A 25,820-nucleotide genomic window follows, 5' to 3' on the forward strand; every position below is an offset into this window, starting at 1 on the left:
GCAAGAACTTATCAATGATTCCAATAGCTTCGCTATGGCATCGTGCAGAATGGTTCCCAGACCTTCTGCAGCTCATGACAGAGCTTCTGAGGGAACTTCCTCCACAACACAATCTTCTAAAACAGCCACATGCCGACACCTTCCACAAATCCGTAGTTTCGCTTCGATTTCACGTCTGGAAACTTTCAAACACCTTCTCTCTCAGAGAGGCCTTTCGCAACGAGTTGCGTAAAAGATGTCTAGACACGTCAGGTGCTTTTCAGCGTCGGTCTTCCAGGCGAAGTGTTCGGTCCTTTTGTGACTGATGTCATGGAAGGGAGGTCACTCCCCTCGATTCCTATACTCATACAAAGTTTGAAATGACTTGTCCCACATGAGAACTTCCTTCTCTTGGGAACATGGTTCTGGTCCTTCAGTCCCTGAAGGCCCCTCTCTTCGAACCTATATGCCCGGCAACAGATCGCTTCCTTACATTCTTCTGACGTCTTTTACTTTAGGAGATGGGGAGAAGTAATTCTCAGCTGCATCCCTGTGTTGATTGTCAAGACTCAAAATCCGTGTGTGCTATACCCTAGGTTCGGCCCATTCCGAATAGAGAGTCTTTGATCTGTAACTGAAGACCCAATCCAACTGGGATTTTTCCCAGTGAGGAGTCTGTGGCGTTACCTTAAAAGAATGGCAACAGTTCTCCCCTGTGTGTCAACTCTGGTGACCAGCACATGGAAGGTCATGAGGAGGGTCAAAAGGATTTCCTTCCCCCCCCCTGGATCAGAAGGCAATCGATTTTGCTCTCAATCCAGACCCTCCTCCATCCTATGACCCAGAGCTCATGACATCAGTTGTGTTGCTATGGCCCTGGTGTTCAAGAAAACTATTCTGTGGCGCAGGTACTGCAAGAGGGCATGTGGAAGCGTCAGTCAACCTTCACTGCCCACTACCTGCAAAGACGTAACCCACAGGAACATTGAGAGCTTTTCCATTGGTCCTGTGGTGGTCGCACAACAATTGGTCTAAACACCTCAAGCTCCTTGATGGACACGCAGCAGAGGGTTGAGGGCTGAGGTTACCCGGGTTAGTCTGCGGTGAATGAGTAAGAATGACTGGCTCCTTTCTTCCCTTCACATTCTTCTTACTGGGGAAATCAGCTCCGCAAACCTCAGCATATCTGACCTCACCTCGCTGCAGGTAAGACTCATTTCCCTTGTGCCTCCTAAGTATAGAATAATACTTTGTTACGTCCCCAATGCCTCGTTGAGGGAGAGTATTGGGTAAGTCTTAAGAACTCTAGGTCTTGTACTCGAGTTCCTAAGTTAAAGACAAGCAACACTGCTGGTTTCACTCACACACAAGCTTCTGCAGGCTATCAGTGCATTACCTCATATCAGCACTTGATTTTAGCAAGGGTAGGGTTCCTTCTACAATCGATCATAGATCGAACTAGAGAGAACCCCAGGTCATGACCAAGGCCAGTTGGTGAAGGCTTCCTCCCTCCTAAGGGTAAGTTACCCCTATGAATAGCAGAGGGTTTGTATTTACACTGGAAGAAATAACAAATTAGGAAGTAATTTGTATTTTTCGTAGCATACAAACCTGAAGCTGTTTATACAAATTGGCCCGCCATCCTGTCCCCCGAGAAGTCCTGCCATAAAGCAAAGTGGTTACTCAGCGAGTAGTTTACCCTCACTAAAAATTACCATGGCTCGTCTTTCAGCTACGCCAAAAGTAATACAGTACCCCTATAAATAGCTTCCGGTTTGTATGCTAGGAAAAATACAAATTACTTCCAAATTTGTTATTTTTTTGAAGCCCCTTCTCTTACAAACTTACTGGAAGAATAAACAGATTCTCTACAAGCATCATTTCATCACAGCCATGGATAAGAGGCGAGACCAATTATGTCACAATAATATTCAGTCCTGTCAAATTTACTCACACTTGGAAGTTTCTTTCAATATGAAAATTCAAGTGCATGCATAATGCTTTACAAGGGTGTCAAAGGCAATTGTACTTTTATCTTATTTACTTTGTATACTGAAAAACAGACGTTCTGCAGAAGCTAACTCACTCAAAAGTTTTGCACATTACAAACTACACTCATAGGCAAAATATAGGTCTCTTGGTTGTGTTTACTTGTGTTATATAAAGTGCAACTTGAATGGAATTGAAGTTATATATGAGGAACATATCACTTCTTTACTGGAACGCATCTGTCCCTGTGTGAACGTTCCACTAAACACATTCACGAATCCTGTCCACTCCAACTGTTAAGGGAATTTTCTGACTTCTCATCATGTTTAAGACACTTGACACTTTGTGGAAAGGATGATTCTTCTTGGCTTAGGCTTTTTTTTCTTTACTGTTCATGTTGGCACTCTGTTTTTGTCTTTCCAGCATTACCCACCTCTTCCGTATGCTACAGTTCAGGTTTTGTTATAAATCTACTTGATATTTAAAAAACCCTACTGGATGTAGGGACCTGTTGCCAGCCACCTACTGAGAAAACAAACAAATGAATTTGGAAATTGGACATGAGCTCAATAAATTCCTAAACAACTATTCAATAGTAAAATAATAAAATTAACAATGAAAAAATTTAAAAGATTTTTTATTTTCCCCAAACAGTTTTTCTTTTACACCGTTATCCCTAGCTTTCAGAGGTGGAGCAGAAGTCGGAACATGCCTTCTGGCAGGTTTTAGCCTGCATTCGTTTCATCAACGGACTTCTAGATTCATCGACAGTCCCTCTTGATGGAAAAGACATGGTCATAGACCAGCTCTATGGCACCCAGGGCAGCTTTGCCCTGGTCAAAGGGGTTGAGGAGTGTCAGACAGAAGGCAGTGACTCAGGCCACAGGTTCCTCCACCTCCCTCTGCTCTAACGCTACCTCTAAGCTCCTCCTGCCGCCGTATGTGTAGCAGAGAAGATAGTACAAAATTTTTAATGAGTCTCTTCCGGCCTTGCCCCTGAACCACTCGATAGGGGCACTCCCTAAGGGCACTCCCTTCGAGAGACTAACTAGACTGTAGGTTTCGTACTTGGCCTCAGAGATCCTCAACCTGGAAAAAGTTGCGGAGTATACCATGCAGGCAACTTTGTGGCTTGAGCTCTGGTTGAGATCGGTAGGGCAACTGATCAGGTCTCGGGACTGGTCTCGGGAGTCCACGAGAAAGTAAATGGAAACCTTCCTTTTGGCCGGCCCCAGGGCGATCGAGTTCCTCTCCCGCCAGGTGGTTAACCTTTGGGCTAACACCATCATGAAGAGGAGGGATTTAATCATTGGTAGGTTCTATCGACAGCTCCCACAGGCTGAGGTTTGTAGGCTGAAAAATCCCTCTTTCGAGGGGAGTTCTCTCTTTCTTCGAGCTGGAGGATGTCGACTGGGTGGTGGAGAGGTGGAGAAAATCCAACCAGGATTCCTTCCTTAACATTAAGGACTTACCAACCTCCTCCATATAAGAAGCAGCTGGCTTCAAAACCGCCAACAATTAGGGCTAGGGGCCCAAATCAGCAGGGCCCAAGGATGTCTAAGAAGTACTTTCCAGGCAACCAGTGAGGTTTGAAGTCCTTCCGTGGAGGGAAGGGAACATCTCCACCTGTTTGGATGCCTGCAGAGATGCTGGCTAAGGTGGCTGCAGCACGTGGACGAATCCTGAACGGTCAAGGTGATTCATTCAGGGTATTGCATCCCGTTCAGACTATCTCTCCCTCCACTAACTCGAGATCCAGTTACAACGAACTCCTAAGCGAAGGGATCCGCATAGGAGTTTTCCGTGGAGAAGTCCAGACCCTGTTGAAGAAGGGTGCTCTCCAAGAGGTCCTTGATGGGTTCCCTGGGTTTTACAGTCGACTCTTTCTTGTGAGAAAGATGTCTGGAAGCTGGAGATCGGTCATTGACCTCTCTGCCTTGAACAAGTTTGTCAATCAAACCTCTTTCAAGATGGAGACAGCCGACATAGTCAGATAAGCAATAAGACTGCAGGACTTCTTGTCCACACTGGATCTCAAGGACGCATACTTAAAGATCCCAATCCATCCATCTTCCAGGATGTATCTAAGATTCACGCTCAACCAGAAGCAATACCAGTTCAAGGTGCTGTATTTCGGTCTTTCCACGGCACCCCAAGTGTTCACGAGTGCTCGCCCTAGTGTCATCCTGGGTTTAAGGCCCAAATTTTATATTAAATTCAATTCAGTTCACAGAATTGGCATCCGTCCCCTAAGATACCTGAACAACTGGCTGATTCTAGCTTTTAAGTTTATTCAAATATCTGGGGATCATGGTAAATCCCAAGAAGTCTCAACTGCTCCTGTCTCAGAAACTGGTACAGTATACCTTGGCATCTTAATATGTCTATTAACATGCCCAGGTATACCAAATTATACAGAACCTTTCCATCAGGCAAAAAGAATGGCTGGACACCTCAGATGCTCTTCAGCATCAGTCTATCAGGCAAAGTGGGCTGTTTTATGTGGCTGGTGTCGTGGAAGGGGTATCACTCCCCTCGATGCCTCTATTCCAACAATAGTGGAGTTCCTTGTACACCTTCGCGAAGAAATGCTTCTCTCGTTTTCGGTGTGGCGAGATGTAAACGATAACAAACCCCCACACCTTTGATCACTCTAACTTCCAAAATATCCCACAACACGAAGGGAAAAACAAACAAAACATAACCTTAAAAACTATATTCACTGCAACCAAAAAAAACACATTAAATTCAACAGACAAATAACAATACACAAAATTTGCTGTATATATATCGGTGCGTGAGGGTACTGAGAACTCGCCAACAATCGAAAAAAATAATATCCTTTACATATACCCAACACCGTCAGTCCACGCACAGTACCGAAAACACTTAACCACTAAAACCCCAATCACATTCTATAACCCAGCAAAATAATCAATACTTAACACTAAAACATACAAGAAACCTTTTAAATATTTAATATACGTGTGTGGCCACCGTCGTCCATAGACTCCACACACTGGCAACTCAGTCCTTATCGCCAATTGCCACAAATCCCTGGCAAGCAATCACTGCAGTCAATTCGACTGTCCAATCACATTAAAGATGGTCATCATCATCATCATCATATCATCAAGGAACAATATTTTCAGCCGGGTCGTCAACGATTAAAACTCCTTCTATATTTCAGCAGTCTAAATATAAATATCCGCAGTCTTCTCCTAAGTTCATAGTACGGTCCAGGTCGTCATCATCAAGTTATTCATACATACAAGGCTAGGCAGGCAAGCAACACTTTCAAGGCCTAAATTTAACTCCAAAGAATGTTAAGGAGTCCAAAGGAGGAATTACGGCCTACAATAAAAAAGGAAAAACGCTTACGAAAACTCCTAACTAACTAAACTATCGCACTATAATCAAAGATAAGTAATAAACTTTCTATCATTCATGATCGCGCCTAACAAAAATCAATAAAACAGTACTTACTCCGATACAAGAAAAATCACTTCAAAGCCGGCTATCAATGAATAAAAAAAATCACAACCGACTGCTGCTACAGTCAAATATCCAATGCTTCCCAAGACATTCATTACCGCCCTAACCTAGCTGAAAAATGTAAACAAACAACCTCAAATATACCGACAGTCTTTCCCACTACAAACAATCATTCGCTAACTACCCTTGTTCTTCGGCGCGCACCGCGGACACACAAACACACACGCACACACAAACACACATACTCTCGCGCACGCGCGACCTAGCAAAACTAAAGCAAATGAAATTTCTCTCTCTCTCTCTCTCTCTCTCTCTCTCTCTCTCTCTCTCTCTCTCTCTCTCTCTCTCTCTCTCTCTCTCTCTCTCTCTCTCTCTCTCTCTCTCTCTCTCTCTCTCTCTCTCTCTCTCTCTCTCACTTTGACAAAACCAAAACAAATAAACACACACTCTCTCTCTTTCTCTCTCTCTCTCTCTCTCTCTCTCTCTCTCTCTCTCTCTCTCTCTCTCTCTCTCTCTCTCTCTCTCTCTCTCGATTTGGCAAAACAAAACAAAAATAAATTAAAATAAAATTAATCCTCCACATCGGCAGGCAAAGCTACCGCTCAGCCTTGAATCTCGCCTTTAAAATGAAAGGAGTACAGTCAGGCCTCCCTCTTCGCAATTATTAGGTTACGGACACGGGCACGAAAAGGGAATTTTCGTGAATAATTGCTGCACTAGGGTGAGCTAACTCCTAACCTAAAAAGTCACTGCGCCTTGCCACGAGCGGGTGCCCAAGCTGATGATTAACACAGTAAATACTGCCTTATAGTGTTTTAATTTGGTTTCTACAACAGTTTATAATTATATGTACAGTGTAAAGTACATTTGCACACATGTACACTACATACTGGACACAGGTTACAGGACAGTATTGTAATACTGTAAAGTTTTACTGAGTCGTCATCATCCCCCTTACTGTTCTGTATAGCAAAAGTTGTTTCTATCTAGTAATACTGTACTGTAACCTAATGCTCACTGATACTATAGTGTCGTCGGCGCCCACTCATGTCCGAGTATTGGGTTCTGTCGTTAGCCATCAGCCTCCTATCTATGGGGTGGGTGCTTATGTCTGATGTGGCTGTTAAGTCCTAGTCTGTGGTGGAAGAGTCGCGGACAGTGTTCACAAGAGAGGGTAGGTGGTGGGCGGGGCTGTTCTAATCGCTCTCTCCTTCTTCTCCTCCTAGCCTTCTCATTTTGTCTCCTCCTCTCCTCGAAGTCCACTGTGCCATGGTGTACTGTACTCCTCCAGGTTTTCCTGTCCCTGGCTGTTTCTTCCCATGAGGAAGGATCGATGTCAGTTAGAGCCAGGGTGCGCTTTAGTTGATCTTTATAGCGCATTTTCGGGGCTCCTCGTGGTCTGGTGCCCTGGGTCAGTTCTCCGTAGAATATTTTCTTTGGGAGCCTAGAGGGATCCATCCTATGCACGTGTCCTATCCAGCGGAGGCGGTGGTGGATGATGGTGGCCTCCACGCTGGTCAGCGAGGCACGTTCTAAGACTTCAATGTTGGTGGTGTGGCTCTCCCAGGGGATTTTCAAGATCTGCCTCAGTTTCATTTGTTGGAAGCGTTCTAGGTTTTTAATATCGTTTCTATATAGCGTCCATGTTTCACATGCATACAGGAGCGTGGAGAGGACTACTGCCCTGAACACCATTATTTTGGTGGTCATTGTCAGTGCGTGGTTGTTAAATACGCGGCAGTTGAGTCGTCCAAAGGCGGAGTGGGCTGCCCTGATCCTGTTCTCCACGTCCTTTTTGCTTGTGGGAGCTGATGTTAGGATGCTCCCTAGGTAGGAGAACTGGTCCACCTGTTCTAACGGTTGGTCATTCACTGTGGTATTGAAGTTTGGGAGCATCAGTCCTGGTGGATGTTGGACGAGGGTCTTGGTTTTATCTGTGTTGACTTGCATCCCAAAACGTTCGTAGGCAGAGTTGTATGCATCAGCTAACGACTGCAGGTCCTCTGCCGTCTGACCTGGGGTGGCATTGTCGTCAGCACTGCAGTTCTCGCACTGCACACAAGGTGGTCTTGGTTCTGGCGCGGAGTCTGGCAAGGTTGAAAGCGCCTCCATCCATGCGGAAACGTAGGTCGACTGAGGGTGTGTCTGGGGGAATCTCGTTGAGCATTGCTGCGGTGTATAGCGAGAAACAAGTTGGGGCCAGAACACAGACCTGCTTCAGGCTGCCGTTGATGGGGAATGGGTCTGAAAGAGAGTTCTGGTGGCAGACTCTCCCAACCATTCCGTCATGGAGGGCACGCACCAGCTTGACAAAATCGGGTGGGCAGCCATATCTTTTGAGGACAGCCCACATGGCAGGTCGAGGTACTTTGTCGAAGGCCTTTTTCAAATCCCAGAAGATGAACATTATGGGCTGTTGTTGTTCGAGGCTCTTCTCTTGTAGTTGTCGCGCACAGAAGATCATGTCTATGGTCCCGCGGGAAGGTCGAAAGCCGCACTGGGACTGGCAGGACGTCTTCTGCGAGAATAAGGAGGCGGTCAAGGAGAATCCGAGCGAAAATCTTACTCGCGATGCTTAGTAGTGATATTCCCCGGTAGTTGTTACAGTTCTCCCTGTCTCTCTTCTTGAAGATGGTAACGATGTTTGCATCGCGGAAGTCACTGGGGACGGTCTTGGTCTCCCATATTTTCATTATAAGGAGCATCAAACGGTTGCTCAAACCGGGGCCACCGTGAGTGAGGAGCTTCAACGGGATGTTGTCTGGCCCTGGGGCTTTGCCGGGCTTCATGCGCTGCAGGGCCTTGTTGAAGTCATGGATGGAGGGTGGTAGTGCCATCCAGTGACGGACGGGATGCTGCGGGGTCATTCACAGGAGATCGTCTGGGGTGTCTGCTTGGTCACTGAAGAGGTTCTCAAAGTGAGACCTTCACCTGGCCAGGATGCCCTCGCTGTCGGTGATGGTCGTGGCCCCATCCGCATCCTTCAGGCTGCCCACTGATGACCGTGTGGGACCGAATATTTCCTTTGTTGCTGCATAGAAGCTGCGCAGGTCACGTTGGTCAGCGAAACTCTGTATTTCTGCAGCTTTTCTTTGCCACCAGGTGTTCTGGGCTTCATGGATCCCTCTTTGGCAACCAGCTTCAGCCACCTTGTGAGCACATTTGTTAGCAGCTGTTGGTTGGTTTGCCAAAGTCAGGCGTGCTTGTCGTTTGGTTTCAATGAGAAGAGAGATGGTAGCATCATTCTCATCAAACCAATCCTGCCGTTTCTTGGTGGTGTAGCCTAGTGTTTCCTCCGCGGCACGGGCCATGGCGTTTCTGAGGGTGGTCCAGTGGTGCTCAACAGTGGCCTGACCCACGGGGTCTGCGAGGTGTTGTTCGCAGGCCTCTTTGTAGTTCTGTGCCACCTGTGGGTTGCGGAGCTTACTACAATCAAAGCATTGGTGTGGTATGCCGTCAGGTGCCCTTCTCTGTGGTTGTAGGGTCGTCACGGAGAGTCGGGAGATGAGGAGTCTGTGGTCCGTCCAGCAGTCGTCTGCTCCGGGCATGGATCGGGTGTTCGTCACGTCTCCTCGGTCTCTGGCTCTGGTCAGGACGTAGTCCAGGGTGTGCCAGTGTTTAGACCGTGGGTGCCTCCATGTGGTCTTTTGTCGTTTTGGTAACTGGAAGATGGTGTTGGTTACCACAAGTTGGTGTTCTGCACACAGACCCAGTAGGAGTTGGCCATTGGCGTTGCAATTTCCAATGCCATGGCGGCCGATGATTCCCTCCCACAGGCGATGGTCTTTGCCTACTCGGACATTAAAGTCGCCAAGCACAACGAGCTTGTCATTGGCGGGCACTGCCTGGATGGTGCGGTGGAGCTGGGTGTAGAAGGCAGCTTTGTCATCATCGGTTGAGGTCATAGTCGGTGTCTCTCCCGCGTGATGGGGATGCGGACAGTCATCAGGCGCTCACTGATGGCCTTGGGAGCGAGGTTGTGCTGCTGCACTAGCTGGGAACGGATGGCGAACCCGACACCGTGGATGCGAGGCTCCTCTAGGGCCTTGCCTTTCCAGAAGATGGTGTAGCCTGTTCCAGCTTCCCTGATGTTGCCCTCTTCGGGTAGTCTGGTCTCGCTAAGAGCCGCCACATCAACATTGAAGCGGGCTAGCTCCTTGCAGACGAGGGCTGTACGTCGTTCCGGGCGGTTGGTGTTCGTCACGTCTTGGAGGGTGCGGATGTTCCACGCACCTAAGATTAATATTTTTTTCTAGTTTCGACCGCATTAGTGGGATGTCCGCCAGCCGTGGTGAGCTGACCAGACGGGTTTGCCGTGTCCGATGTTTACCCCACCTTTTCTAGGGGCCTCCCCATGTGGGGTGGGCTGCGGTGTCCTCAATAGGCCAGCCCAGTCACGGGTCCAGCTGCCGAACTCTGGTGTCACGGCACCGTCACCAGAGAGCGACTGAATCTTAGACTCGCCGCCTGAGTGCAGTCGTGGGCTAAGGGCTTCCAGCTATCCAGGCCTGCCCCCTTCACCCACGGTGCTGTCGCCTCAGGACTTGGTGGTGGTGATGATGATGATGATGATGGTGAGAAATAGATGAAGAAGGGTGGAAGAAACGACAGAATGCCAAGAGCTGGGTATATTGTTTTGGGTGGTCGTGGCTTTGCAACGGCCACGCACACACACTTGGCCCACACCGTTTCCACCGCGGCTCAAGACATATGAGACAGGCGGCTTCTCCGATGTTGGTTGCATCGGGCTGCCGGGTTCTTGTTATGTCAAGGCCCGCCTTGTTGCCTGCCTGACAGGCATTCCCCTCTTCCGCCGGTGCTGGGAAGCTCCGCCGTTGGGGTCTTGTTTGGTTTGATTTTGGAGTTTTCCTTCTCCTAGCCTTTGCCTATCTTAAATAAAGGAGAAGGCCTATAGGGGTCCAGTATTGGTCTCATCTCTCAGAACTGGCCTTGGCGGTATGGTTGAGCCTGCCAGGGTGGATAAACTACCCCACCGCCACTATAGTGTATATTACTGTAATATATGTACAGTAATATTTTTGGGCTCAAGCCATGTCATCCTGATGGAAGGTTCCTATAAGTAGCTTCCTAAGGGATATTTGACTACGGTGATATTCCCAGAGAATTTACCTTTAGGTCTCCAGAATTCTTAACTCCTGGCGCGAATATCCTGAAAATTTCTCCTAAGGATATTGCGTAAATCAGGGGACGTTTATCTTGATACGACACATAGCTATCTTCACCCCGAATAGCGTTTTCGCTTCGAGGGGGAAAGTGGCAAAAATAGAAGGGGAGCCATTATCAAGGTTACCCTTCCTCCCGTACTACTACGAGTATCTAGATGGCGCTGTATGTCAACCCAGTGCGCTATTCCTATAGTTGTAGTGGTCTCGCACGGTGATTTTCCCTGTTGCTCTCTCGTTACGCTTTGGTTTTTCTGGATTTATCATGCAATCTCCTCCCTCTTCTGCCTCTGGAAAGTTGAGTATTTGATCTTTACAGTTTATAAATTTTAGCTCCTGCCTCACAGTGAAATTAGATTAATTTTAAGAGTTGGAGCTTCGCCTTCACCAGAGGCGCCGTGGGCGCTGTCGTTCATAATGCATGTGTTATTTAGTTAGCCTGAACGACTTTCCCGGTTTTAATAGCATGAATGTTTACGAAGCTATTCAGTTATACTGTATATTCTAGGAAGTTATATATATTATGCCGATTGTATTCTTTAAGTTTCGGCGATTTAGGTAACCGAACCTTGCCCGCGCTAGACTTCCTAGCCTACGCGCTTTAGTTTACTTTCATGCATGATATAGAACGAAATTCCTAGTTGTAATAGCAATTGAATATGAAGCAATTTATACTTGTAAGATATATTGATTGCATATGTTTCCTCTTCCTCTTCGATCGTATTTGAGAGAGTTTCGGTGATTAAGGTAACCGAACCTCACCTGGCACTAGGCTATTAGCCTAGGTGCTTTAGTATACTTTCATACATGTTCCCGGTTTACCCTCGTGTATCGTTTTATCAATTCAGGCGGAGATAGATATCTCCTAGAATTATTATATAAACCGATACTCGTCTCCAGTCGAGATTTAAGGGTAATCCCTTCTCCCCTCTGAGTGCAGCCATAGGCTACAACCCTATCTTAGTCTTGCCATTGAGTAGACACTCCGGCTTGATTAGGCTAGTGTTTTCTGTCTCTTTCCCTGGCCGGCAGATAGCCAACTTTGGGTTTTTGACAGAACCTCAGAGTATTTAGTCTTTAGCCGGTGGCCGGCCGGCAGGATGAGTAGTCACTTCCCTGCCGGCCTCAGCCGCCGGTATAGGAGGCTAGACCTCCCTAGGCCACACTTTAAGTGGTTGTATGATGCAGCCACCTTCTCCCCTGCGGTCTAGAAGACTAGTCCTGTGCTTGCAGACCCTAGGCTGAAGAATAGACATTCTTCTGCCGCCTATGATGGCGCCGGCAGTGAAACGATGTTTCTCCCAGGTTGAGAGGGGGTGGCAAGCCTGCCGCCTCCCTCTTAACTCTATTGGCAGACCCTAGGTTGAAGAATAGATATTCTTCTGCCGCCTAGGATGGCGCCAATATTGAAACAGAGTTTCTTCGTTGTGTGGTAGGACCGGCAACCCTGGCGCCTCCTTCAACACTTCATACAGGACCCTTTTCCCTACCCCCTCTGTCCTTTAGCGATGGCCTAGCCATCGCAACCCTTTGGCCGTCGTCCTACAATCTCGTCGTTTGCCAGCGGGTTGTGGGGCCGGCCGGGGCTCCTACATAGCAGCTGTTTAGTTGCTCAGTCTTCCCTTATGGACGCAAGGCTCCGGGAAAAGCTGTGCCGGCTGGGTTGGCTGCCGGTGGGAAACCCCTATTCTGTAGAGTGTTCTTCAGTCGTCTCTTGGACTGCCATACACATACCAGTGGCCGGCAGTGACCGGCAACGGTTTGTGTTTCGATGGAAGCTTGAATGATACATTCTCCCCTTCCATTTGAACCCTCCTTCTGGAGGAAGGCAGTAAGATTAAGTACTTACACCCTTATTTATTGTTAACAAACATTTAATAAGGTACCCTTCACTCCATGCTTTCTCTCTCTCTGTCAAATATTGCCGCCAGGTACTAACCCAACCGACAGATGCCGGCCGGGTCTGTGCCGCCGGGCACTACCCCATCCGGCGAGATGCCGGCGGGGCCGGTGCCGTTGGGTGCTAGCCTAGCTGGCAGATGCCGGCCGGGTCGGTGCCGCCTGGCACTACCCCAGCGGGTGTGGAAGCTGTCATACCCCAGCCACGACCTGAGATCCCTTGCGTCCAGATTGCCGTAGATACGGACGTCTCCGACGCTATGCAGGACATCCACCTAGACGAGAGGATGTCAGAGGTGTCTGAGGACACCGAGAAGAACCTTCTAGCGGAAGGTCTCGAAGAGGAGTCCACCTTGGCTCCTGAAGAAGAAGAGGATGATGTCTAATCGGAGTCCGTTTTGTCAGTTTTGGCCCCAAAACCGTTACCCTCTACGTCTTCTGCTCCTCCATCAGATGACATGAGACAGGCAATGGCCAGTCTCATGGCAATGATGGAGAGTCTTCGTAAACAATACGGAGAAAGGGACACTGAATGGCAAAGAAGAATGGACCATCTCACCGCGTCCCGTGGGTCTCATAAGAGACTCAATGTTAAAGATCTTCCACCTTGCTCTGATGTTAATCCCTGGAGGTATGCAGATACATGCCTATTACCAGCGGCAAGATATTCATGTCAGAGAAGTTGGGGGCCGTCCTTATTGAGGAAGTCGAATTCTGGCCCGGCTTTCAGTCTTACCCAGACTGTTTTGTCCGTCTGAAGACGGAACCAACATCCAAGGAGGAGACAGAACCACGGGAAGGCTCAGGCTCTTTTATCTAGTAGCCTGAAGCAGAAGGGCTTCACTAACTTGAAAGTGCCAGCCCTTAGCAAGAAACACCCCACCTTTCTTGCTCCAGCCTCGTTAGCCTTTCCCTTTACATCAAAGAGTCTTAAGGCAGTCATGAAGGCAACAGAGGCAGGCAAACCTTGCCCTACACTCGAGGAGTGTTGACCTTTATCTTTAGCCCTGCCCACGGAAGATAAGGACTGGAAGGAAGTCCACCTTACCTTCTCAGTTGGGAAGTTGGAGGGAGATATTGCTGGACGTCAGTTCAGCGAAAATCTCCTTAAGCTGTCTGACTTTCTCTTGCGTAGGGAGCAAGAGACAAAGGAAAGACTTGCCGCATCTCTATCTGTACAGATTTGTCTAGAGACGACGGCAAGCAATAGCAGAACCCAGGATATGAACATGGTCATGGCCAAAACACATTTGGCTACTATGGTCAAGGACCTGTATGGCTTTGTCAAAGCCAGACGTGCATGTAGGGAGTTCGTATTTGCTTCTGCTTCAGTAAAGCACGAACCCAGGAAGCTGATAGCTTCCAATATCTGGGGAAAGGACCTCTTCTCGAGTGAAGTGGTCAAGGAAGTCATAGACAAGGGTGCCACGGAGAAAAGAAACCTTCTCCAGAAGTGGGGCTTGTCGGCGAAGAGGAAGTCTTCCCTGGATGAGGGTCCCCAGCCTAAGAGGAAGATCAAAAGACCCAGGTTACCCTCTCGCCCTGTCAGACAACAGCAGCAACAACAACTTCCCACAGTCCCCACGACCGCAATACCCCAGATGGTGGCTCGACCCCAACCAACTTATCAGATGGTGCCTCAGCAGCTGGTTGCCCAGTCACCAGCGTTCAACCTTGCGTTCGAGAGGCAGACCACTACCTTTCGTCCCAAGGGTAGAGTGTCTAAACGGGGCTCCTCTAGATAGCCCCCAAGTGGTAAAGGGGGTAAGGGAGGACGCGGTCAAGGAGGTAAATCCTCCGGACAGTCGAAGCAATGAGATGCTTCCGGTAGGAGGAAGACTTCAACATTTTCAGGATCGCTGGACCTTCGATCTTTGGGCCCACAGCCTAATCAAGAACGGAATTGGATGGAGCTGGAGGAAGGCTCCACCACCATTTCCTCAGTTCTTCCAACACTCCACCCCCGTACTGGAAGAATGCACCCTAGAACTTCTGAGCAAGCGGGTGATAAGGAGGGCAAAGTCCATCAAATTCCAAGGAAGGCTGTTTTGTGTTCCTAAGAAGGACTCAGAGAAACTCAGAGTCATTCTGGACTTGTCGCCACTCAACAAGTTCATAGAAAACAACAAGTTCAGGATGTTAACCCTTCAACACATAAGGACCCTGTTACCAAAAAGGGCGTACACATTCTCGATAGACCTGGCAGATGCCTACTGGCATATTCCAATCAACCGCCCCCTCTCCTTCTACCTAGGATTCAGGCTACAGAAGAAGAAGTATGTCTTCAGAGCCATGCCGTTTGGACTAAACGACGCAGTCGTTCAACAACTACGCCTAGAATGTGTCCAGGTAGTAGCGTACCTGGACGACTGGCTGGTGTGGGCAGCATCCAGGACGGAGTGTATGCAAGCATCCAAGAAAGTGATCCAGTTCGTGGAACATCGGGGATTCAAGATCAACGTCAAGAAGTCTTGATTATCTCCAGCTCAGGAGTTTCAATGGCTTGGAATACATTGGAACTTAGTCACACCGTTCCTCCATTCCCCCAGGGAAGAGGAGAGAGATAGCAGGATCTGTCAAGAGACTTGTAAAATCCGACAGGATTTCAAGACGCCAACAGGAGAGAGTGCTGGGCTCCCTTCAGTTTGCATCAGTGACAGACCCAGTGCTGAGAGCACAACTAAAAGATGCGTCAGGAGTCTGGAGAAGATACGCATCAAACGCTCGAAGAGATCTAAGAAGACCGATACCGACCCTACTACGATCACTTCTCAAGTCATGGTTGAAGGCCAAGAACCTAAACAGGACCGTACCCTTGCAACCACCTCTACCTTCAGTCATCATCCATACGGATGCCTCAAAGGAAGGATGGGGAGGTCACTCCCATCAACGGAAAGTCCAAGGGACTTGGTCGTCTCTATTCAAGACCTTCCACATCAACATTTTGGAGGCCATGGCAGCCTTTCTGACGCTGAAGAAACTGTCCCCTCACAAATCAGCCCATATAAGACTGATCCTGGACAGTGAAGTGATAGTGAGATGTCTGAATCGTCAAGGCTCGAGATCGCCCCAAATCAACCAAGTGATTCTGTCCATCTTCCGCCTGGCGGAAAAGAAGAGATGGCATTTATCAGCAGTTCACCTTCAAGGGTTCCGCAATGTGACGGCGGACGCTCTATCCAGGCTCACGCCGATAGAGTCAGAATGATCCCTAGACGCAGGATTATTCTCCTTCATCTTACGTCAAGTCCCAAAACTGCAGATCGACCTCTTCGCGACGAGCGACAACAAGAAGCTACCTCGTTATGTGGCCCCATACGAGGACACTCTAGCGGAAGCGACAGACGCCATGTCCCTCGACTGGAACAGATGGAACCGGATCTACCTGTTCCCTCCAACCAATCTCTTAATGAAGGTCCTCAACAAGCTGAGTTCCTTTCGGGGAACGGCAGCTCTAGTGGCTCCCAAGTGGCCAAAGAGCAACTGGTTCCCTCTAGTATTGGAAATGAAGCTGAGGCTGGTCCCTCTGCCGGACCCAGTACTGTCTCAACAGGTACAGAAGTCGACTGTCTTTGCTTCATCTCAGAGAACCCAAAGCCTTCATCTCATGATTTTCTCTCCTTAGCAGTAAAGAAAAGATTTGGGATCTCAAAAGGCAGTACCTGTATAGACTTCTTAGAAGAATATAAGTCTAAGTCAACTAGAAGACCATATGAATCATCTTGGAAAAAGTGGGTTGCTTTCGTCAAAGCAAAAGGACCAAAAGAAATCTCAATGGACTTCTGTTTGTCCTTCTTTATCCACCTTCATAAACAAGGTCTGGCAGCCAATATGATAAACATGTGTAAATCAGCTCTGACTAGACCTCTGCTATACGCCTTCCAAGTAGACTTGTCAGACGAAATCTTTAACAAGATCCCTAAGGCTTGTGCTAGACTCAGGCCTGCAGCCCCTCCAAAGCCTATTTCATGGTCCTTGGACAAGGTCCTTCACTTTGCTTCAACAGTGAACAATGAGGATTGCTCTCTGAAAGACTTGACTCAAAAAGTTATTTTCTTGTTTGCTATAGCCTCGGGGGCCAGAGTTAGAGAAATAGTGGCCCTATCCAGAGATGAGGGTCATATTCAGTTCACAGAAGTGGGAGAACTGAATCTTTTTCCTGATCCAACATTTCTCGCTAAGAATGAGCTACCCACCAAAAGATGGGGTCCCTGGAGAATCTGCCCTCTGAAGGAAGATGTCTCACTGTGTCCAGTGGAGTGTCTAAAGTCTATCTTCGAAGAACTTGAGACTTCAGGTTAGGAAAGCTCTTTAAAGGAGAAACCTCAGGATCAAACCTATCCCTAAAACAACTATGCGCGAAAATCACCTATTTTATTTGCAGAGCGGATCCTGACGGTACATCCGCAGGTCATGATCCAAGAAAAATCGCTTCATCACTGAACTTTTTTCAGTATATGGATTTTGAGTGTCTTCGCTCATACATTGGATGGAAGTCATCCAGACTGTTCTACAAGCATTATGCGAAGCAAGTGCATGAACTCAAGCAATTCGTGGTGGCGGCAGGTAGTGTACTAGAACCTGTCGTCTAGTGCTGTGATGAACAGTGAATTAATTGGGACCATCAATGAAAAGGGTGAAGGTGTTGACACCTCTCAGTGCAATACTTTGAAATAAGTGTCACCAAGGTGACACTAAGGACTGTTCTATTTAGTTGAGGTGAGGAAGCATAGAGGTAACACTTGTGCCTTGTGTACTTACACAGTGTGAGTAGACATTCAATATCACAGAAATGCATTTCAGAAAATTTAGCAAATTTTCAGATTATTGTGGCATTAATATCCTTTCTCTTTCAGGTGAAAACAAATAATTTCTGTGCTTTGATTATTGGATATGTTTCTTATTGCATTTATTAACATTATGTTATACATGTTACTTTATGTTGGTCATTTATTACCAATAAATAATCAATGTGTATGTGCATCTTATTTCGCCCTACAATTGATTTTCAATAAAAATATATCAGAATTTTATTACCCTTTAATAAATTGCATATATTTCCTACGAACAATATGTGTAGCTAATACCTTTGTTCTTATACGTGTTACAAACATTATCTGGTAATGCTTGTTCCAATTAATTATACTGTACAAACAGCGAGACCTGTATGTATTTGATGCTATATTTGTTCATATGTTATATGCAAACCTTGAGACTCCTTTCCTACGTCTAGTATGACTCTTCCCTGCAGGGGGCAGGAAGCACTAACATGGTTTATGCTTAGCAGTAATGACGTATAACAGTAACGTCATATGTCTCAATGGTCAGGATGACCAAGGAAAAACTGTCCCGAGGTTAAGGCACTTTAAAAATCCACAGATACAGTACTTTCTAATAATTCTCTGGTAAGCTTCCATCAGGACGACATGGCTTGAGCCCAAAAAACAGGTTTTGAGCGAAGCGAAAAATCAATTTTTGGGTGAGATAGCCATGTCGTCCTGATGGACCCGCCCTCCTTTTCTACAAGAAAAGGCCTTAGCAGGATCCCTCCCGAAATTGCTATATCTGTAGCACCATGCTCAATGCTACAAGGAATAGCACTCTGGGTTGACATACAGCGCCATCTAGATACTCATAGTAGTACAGGAGAAAAGGTAACCTTGATAACGGCTCCCCTTCTATTTTTGCCACTTTCCCCCTTGAAACGAAAACGCTATTCGGGGTGAAGATTGCTATGTGTCGTATCAAGATATACGTCCCCTGATTTATGCAATATCCTTAGGAGAAATTTTAAGGATATTCGCGGCAGGAGTTAGAATTCTGGAGACCTATAGGTAAATTCTCTGGGAATATCACTGTAGTCAAATATCCCTCAGGAAGCTACTTATAGGAACCTTCCATCAGGACAACATGCCTATCTCACCCAAAAATAGATTTTTGAGCGAATTTACTACAGTATAGCTTAACCGTACTTATTGTAAATGTTCGCTGTTTTCGTTCAGACGACTGGTAGCCTACACTACTATGTGTTTTTGAAGCATGACGCAACTTCTTATGTGTTGTCTCTTGTGCAGTGTATTACTGTATATCTATACTTTCTTAAACAGAAATACAGCTTATTTTATAAACTAAAACCTTAAATATCTCGATGATAATGGTTTCTTTTAAATAAACAAAAACAGTGCATTTGATTAATTTTTATTAGCTGGTATCTCTCTCTTTTTCTCTCTCTCACAATATTCGATTTCATTTTGGAAGCACTATTGCATTCTAGAAAATTATGATTATTTGAATACGTAATTGTGCTTTTATAAAATATTTATTTACTTTTGTTTTAAATTTTGGTGTATTTTATCAATCTAAGTATTTTGAGTTTCGCGATCAGATCAGCTGATCTCACCTCTGCAGGTAAGATTTATTTCGCTTGTGTAACCTGAATATAGAAATAATACTTGTTGCATCCCCAATACCCCATTGTGAGGGAGGCTATTGGGCAAAGTCTCATTCTCTCAGATTCCTATGACTCGAGATCCTATTTACTAAGACCAGCCACATTGCTAGTACCACAAACACACAGCTTCTGCAGGCCGCTAATTGTGCATAGCACAACTGTTTCAGCGAGGGCAGGGTTCCCACTAACTTTGGTCTAATATCAAAGGAGAGAGAATCCCGAGTCAAATGCCAAAGCCATTTTAATGAGGACTTCCTCCCTCCTATAAATAGCAAAGAGTTTTTACTTGTGTTGGAACAAATGACGAATTTGAAAGTAATTTGTATTTTTCCTAACATAAAAACCTGGTGCTGTTTATACCAAAAAGTCCTGCCAGAAAGCAAAGTAGTCGGTGCTCTGTCCAGGTGTGTGAGCGAGCGGGGTAGACGGCTAACCAAGAACCCTCCTGCTAATAAGCGGTTTGGTAGTTATCCCTCGCCATAATTATCATGGTTCGTCTTTCAGCCTCGCCCAAAGTATATCCCTATAAATAGATCCAGGTTTGTATGTTGGGGAAAAATTTAATACAAATTACTTTCAAATTTGTCATTTTAATTTAGGTAATAGTGCTTCAAATTTAGTAAATCAATAATGAGTAATGAAATAGAGTACTGTGCTGTATAGTATAATTTGTATTGACAGTAATGTATATCTGGATTGCAGACTGAAGTGGAAGTTTATAGGCGTGATAGTCGTAAGCTTCCTATTGGTGACCCTGATATTGACTGGGAAGAAACTGTGTACCTTAATCTCATTATTCATCAGTTTGATTACACTCTCACTCTCGCTATTTGCACACGTACAAGTCCAAAGGACCTACAAGTCTTGCGACGACATTCTCAGGTAAGGGTATATTTTGTGTTCTAACGTGATTATGGATCCATGTTCCTCTGATGTATATAAACTTTAGTCTTGTAGTTGAGTAACCTTTGACTCAAAGCTGGTTTGGTTGTTGAAACTTGTTAATTATGATGATGGGTTTGGGGGGAGTTCTGCCACTTTCCAGTCTAGTCAGAACCTTCACTTTGTTCCGACACTAAATACAAACCCTTTCTCCCTTTATTAGGGAATAAAATATTTGCAAAGCTGGAAGACTAGCCATAAGACCTTTAGCGAGGTTTAACTACCCCACCGCTAGTTAGTTGGAGGGTGTTAGGAGGTAGTACCGTCTACCCTGATTACACACACAAGTGTGTTCTATTGTCCCTTTTTACTTTTGGCATGGTGGACCTTTTTTGACTGGCCTTTGACCAAAATGTTCTTTTAGTTTTTGTTTTAATTTTTGCTGGTGTGAGTGTTGCTGTTTTGGAGACGTTGTAGTTCCGGGTTTTCTTTGAGAATGTAGGAACCCTTTCTTACGATCTCTTCCCCTTTGATGCCGTACAACCATTAGGCTGGAGGACTCTCCGGCTTCCCCTACTGTAGCAGCTCTGTTCTGCTTCACAGGCGAGTCGTTCTACGTGTGGAAGCACCATCACCGTATGAAGTAGATGTTACAGTACTCGTATCATCTGAATTTGACCCCAGTGGCAACGTGGCATGTTGATGATGACTCGACACTCTTTAGTACCACCACCTGGAGTGTCAGGGACCTCAGGTGAGGTCCCTGACACTCCAGGTCACTAACAATTGTGATAAGGCCCTCCACAACCCAACTAAAGCTCCTCTTTGCTTTTTGGCTCTTGGTCGATGATGATACCATGCCTAAAGGTTGGAGTTTCCCTGGTCTGGGCACCAAAAATTATGTAGTGGTTTGTGGACTGTGACCAGATGTAGCATGAAGACTGCCTAGTGTCCGAATGTAGACCACACCCCAACGTTCACTACACGAAAAGTTAAAACTTTGGAATACCAAGAAATCTCAGCAAAAGGTAAACAGTCAAGAGATCCAGGCACTGGGCACCACCCTTTGATTTTATATTAGACAAGGGAACCCAGCTGGAACTGTAGTGGCCTAATATTATTCTGGAGTTATACCGTGTCACTTATACTGGAATGCACGGAGTCCTAAATGAGGGTAGCAGTACTTGCTAATTCTAACAATACAGCCCCTAGACCTGATGGAATTCCATATGCAGTGATTAAACATGTACTTTTTAATACAAATTTATTTATGTTAAGCATTATTAATAGAATATGGCATGATCATAGTTATCCAAGTGTTTGGGAGCTAGCCATTATTTTAGCCTTTTTAAAAACCCAGTAAGGACAAGTTTTTAGCAGCAAACTATTGACCAATTGCATTGACATCTTGTTTATGTAAGATCATGGAAAAGATGGTCAATGCAAGCCTGATGTGGTACCTTGAAAAGAGGATAGTTTATCACTATTCAGTGTGGATTCAGAAAAATGTGCGCAACGGGTGATGTGTTGATGCGACTTGAGTCTTCTATTTGTGAAGCCTTTGCTTCCAAACAGCACCATGTGACAGTCTTTATTGACCTTGAAAAGGCATATGATACCACATGGAAATATGGTATACTTAAAACCATTCATGAATTTGGATTAAGAGGAGAGCTACCATTTTTTCCAATCATTTCTTTCACATAGAGTTTTTCAAATGAGAGTGGGGGAAACTCCATCAGAGAGTAAATGCAAGGAAGAGGGAGTTCCTCTGGGTAGTGTGCTGAGTGTAACCCTGTTTGCACTAGCAATTAATGGGATATCCTCAGTCATTATCCGGGATGTTCTTTCAACACTGCTTGTGGATGATCTCTCAATATCATTTGCTGGAGCTAGAATGGCAATGGTTGAGAGAAAACTACAACAGGCAATTGACAAAATTATTCGGTGGGCTGATATGGATGGGTTCAAGTTTTCAACAAGCAAAACTACTATTGTCCATTTCTGTTGTATCCGGGGAGTACATCCAGATCCAGATATATATATGAAAGGTCAATGGATCCCATGTGTAGGTGAAGCTAAATTTTTAGGATTGATTTTTTATTCTAGGCTTACATGGGTTCCTCACTTAAAGGTGTTAAAAGCTAAGTCTCTTGAGGCTCTGAATCTTTTAAAAGTATTGTCCCATACATCATGGGGGACAGACCGTAAAACTATTTTAAAATTATACAAGGCCTTAATTTTTTCCAAAATTAGTTATGGGTGTGAAATATACTCCTCAGCCACCCCAAGCTGATTAAAGTTATTAGATTCAATACATCATGCTGGTATTAGATTGTCCACAAGAGCGTTTAGAACCTCACCTTTACCAAGACTCCTTGTTAATGCTGGAAAGTTACCTCTAGACCATTACTGAATATTTTCCATTATTCGGTATTGGTTTAGGTTACAAAGACTCCCTAACTCTTTAGCCTTTCAGACTGCAAGCCTTGTAAGGCACTCAACATACTTCAAGTTGCACCCAAAGTCTCCTCAACCTTATGGCTTTCGGGTAAAACAATTATGAAACAGTCTTGAAATAATTAGAGGTAAGGTGCTTCCATTTAAGATGTCATTAACCCCTCCGTGGAAATTACCAGAGATATCTTTTTGTAAATATTTCATTGGTGTTAAAAAAAACATGACTGAATTAGAAGCTAGGTCTCTTTTTATGGAGCATGTTGAGAACATAGGGAATCAACTTTTATATATACCGATGGCTCCAATTCTGATGCTGGCATTGGTTTTGGAGTATATAGTAGTTCTTTTAACTGTAGAGGTGCTCTTCCTCCAATATCTTCCATATTTACTGCTGAATTACTAACCTCTATTGAGAAAATAGCATTAAAAGAGGAGGGCAATTTTACCATTTTTAGTGATTCAAGAAGTGTCCTTCAAGCTTTAGGTTTTAATTCTAGCAACCCTTTAGTTTTAAAGATTTTAGATTGGCTTTTAATTATTGGCCTAAAAGGTATAACAGTTCAATTTTCTGGGTTCCGGCACACGTAGGTGTGTCTGGAAATGAAGAAGCAGATTCACTGGCAGGGAGTGCTGCAGCCGAGTTGCTACCAAGAAGGTATCCCATTCTCTGTAAGGATTTTTTACCTGCAATTAAGAATTCTATTTTTAACAATTGGCAAAAGCATTGGGATACTTTAACCAAAAATAAGATGAGAGAAATTGCGATTGTTATATCCCCTTGGAGGTATAATGGGATGCCCCGAAAATGGGAGACGACTACTCTTTGTCGACTCCGCATTGGTCACACTCGGATGACTCACGAGTTTCTGCTGACTGGCCAACAGCAACCATATTGCGACGACTGTTTGATACCCTTGACAGTGAGGCATTTGTTGACTGAATGCCCTATGTATAGCACAGAAAGAAATAGACATGTTTGTGTTTTAGGGTGAGGATGGCAGGTTCATCCTTGCCAAGATCCTTGGATGTGATTTGTCGTACAATGCTAGTGGCATTTTTAAATTTATATCAGAAGCAGATCTTCTTAATACTATTTAACTTTTATAACATATTTACTTTTCTGATTTTAATTGAATATTCTTTTAATCTTTTTTTATAATAAACGATATCGGCATAAATGACCTTTGATGTCAGGACGCCAGAGAACTTTAAATCATTCATTCATTCATTTCCATTACTGTGCTTACTATCAGACACATCAGCCAAAAAGGTTCCCTTTTCCTTTGGACAACGAGTGACAGCCATCTGGTTTAGATAAAAAAGAAACTTATGTATACACCAAATAGTTCAGATTTAAGTTCCTGGGTTGTACCAGAAAGGGTTTATTTTATGGTCAATTGTATTCCTTTTTAGTGCTTCGGATTCCTTGTGGGAGCTTTGATAGGGAACTGGTTCATGTTGCCAATGTAGATGGTGCAGGAATCTGGGGAAACCCTCAATTGGAGGGAGCTCTGGTCAGTCCAGCTGGTTTTCTGTCTCTGTGATCATCTGTGCTTGTGAAGAGTCTTTGCAGTGTTCGTTGACAAGTCTACAGCTATTTTTTTTTATCTGAGGAAGAAAGGAGGGACAAGGTCACAGGCATTGAATGATCTTGCACAAGAGATTTTGGCCTGGACAGAAGGAAAGAACTTGACTCTGATGCCACAGTTCATCATGGTGAATGTAATAGTGGATGGTCTCAAGCAAAGGGGCCAGATCCTGAACTCTGGACCATTCACCAACAAGTGATTGATGACTTAATTCGTCTGTGGCCAGCAACAAAGATCCTAGAAGGGCGATTTTAGCTCCCTCTTGGAGGCTCTCTTCCCTAGTTGCCTCATCAACTGCAAAGAAGGTTTGGGCAATTGCAGGCACTCGCACCAGTGGTGGGTTGGTGGGAAAGGGATTTTTTTTTGAATAACTCACCCACCTCATCAACTCAGGGGAGAACATTAGGAGCCCACAGTATTAGCGGTATGGCTACTTCTTTATGGTTATGGACCAACACATCGGTGTCTTCCATCCTTAAGGTCGCAAAGTGGAGGTCCAGCTGTATTTTTTTTCATTTTTCTTTAAAAATGTAGAGTTAGCATTTAATAATTTCTGTTCCTTAGAGTACATTGTAGCAGTGGGCCGAGTCATTGCTTAACCACTGTGACCACTGTTCCCTCCCACCTACTCTGAACTTAACTTGGGGGAGACAGAACTACGACTTCATGCATTCAACATGCTCTGACAATCGAACTCTTCAACAGAAGTGACAACTTGAAATGCAGAGATTGTTCAGTGTAAGTCCTCACGCATCACCAATTGATCCCTTTGAGAGCCTTTATTGTTGAATGCAGGACACCATATACCACCAATCAAACTCCTGCATTGGAAGTGACAACCTTGGAGGGTCTAAATTGTTGAGTACAGTACCTGTCTCACAACTTTGTAAATGTTCGAAACATGACCAGACATTGTATAGAGGACTACATACTACACCTATGGCTTCATTAACAGAGCAACCTTTGAGGATGCAAAGACAGTAGCTCCTGATGAGCTTAGCCCTAACATGGAGACTGATTGATTAATTGACAATCATGCTGTAATTGCCACATCGTCAGAAGTCAAACAAGGTAACCTACGGTTCAGGCAACCTTTCTACCACCATACTGACCATTTCCATCCATTCTATTAAATGTGGAGAATCAGCAGATGTTTATTGTCCAGTTGAGCATAAGACAAATGTAATTTTGAATTTGAAATTGATTTTTTAATACTCCCCTGCTCAATCAATATCAGATGTCCTCCCACCTACCCTACTATCGATAATCAGAGCAAAAGATGAAAAGTGGTGCTTCCTGGTTGTGGGACAGGGTAATAATATTGTGGATTGCAGGAAGGATACCACACAAGTGCTCTTAGTCACCTTACCATTGCATTTCTATTGCTCTTCAGGTTGATCTTGACTCTTGTCAGATAAAGATGACGACCAAAATAAGCATGGCTTGATAGCTAGCAAATGACATGCATAGGCAATTATTAGATTGTTCTATGCTATGTACATCCATTGAATTAATGGAATTATAGACAGTTTCATCATGAATTACCATGAACATTTTTTAATTAACTGATATGTAATTACATCATATCATTCGGGACTTACTGTGTATTTTATACTTACATAAATGGATTACAGAATCAACTAGATTAGAAGTAAGTTGCTACAGCAAGATACATCAGCAGATGAGTACCGTATTAGAAAACTAATTTTGAATGGAAAATAAAATTTTTGTGGACCTGAGTTAGATCATGGTATGTGGTTCCTTGTCGTATTCATGTTTTGGTGTCCTTGTTGTTTACTAAATTGTTCTTGTTTTTCAATATGTGTTTTTGAAGAAGTGGTACTCTGGAATTCAATCATAAATTGGGCAATGTCTTACCATGGCTAGCTCAAC

The 25,820-nt window shown here is 44.9% G+C and overlaps 1 protein-coding gene across 1 annotated transcript in view; it reads left to right on the plus strand.

The window, feature by feature from the left end:
- LOC137637029 (uncharacterized) overlaps nucleotides 1-25,820 on the plus strand; it is a 318,070-nt gene that overhangs the window by 64,895 nt on the left and 227,355 nt on the right. The window contains exon 3 of the mRNA XM_068369339.1: nucleotides 19,699-19,878. Coding sequence (XP_068225440.1) covers nucleotides 19,699-19,878 — 180 coding nt within the window. The remainder of the gene's footprint in view (nucleotides 1-19,698; nucleotides 19,879-25,820) is intronic.

The sequence above is a fragment of the Palaemon carinicauda genome, unplaced genomic scaffold (genome assembly GCF_036898095.1).
Source record: "Palaemon carinicauda isolate YSFRI2023 unplaced genomic scaffold, ASM3689809v2 scaffold5, whole genome shotgun sequence".
Classification (NCBI taxonomy): Eukaryota; Metazoa; Arthropoda; class Malacostraca; order Decapoda; family Palaemonidae; genus Palaemon; species Palaemon carinicauda.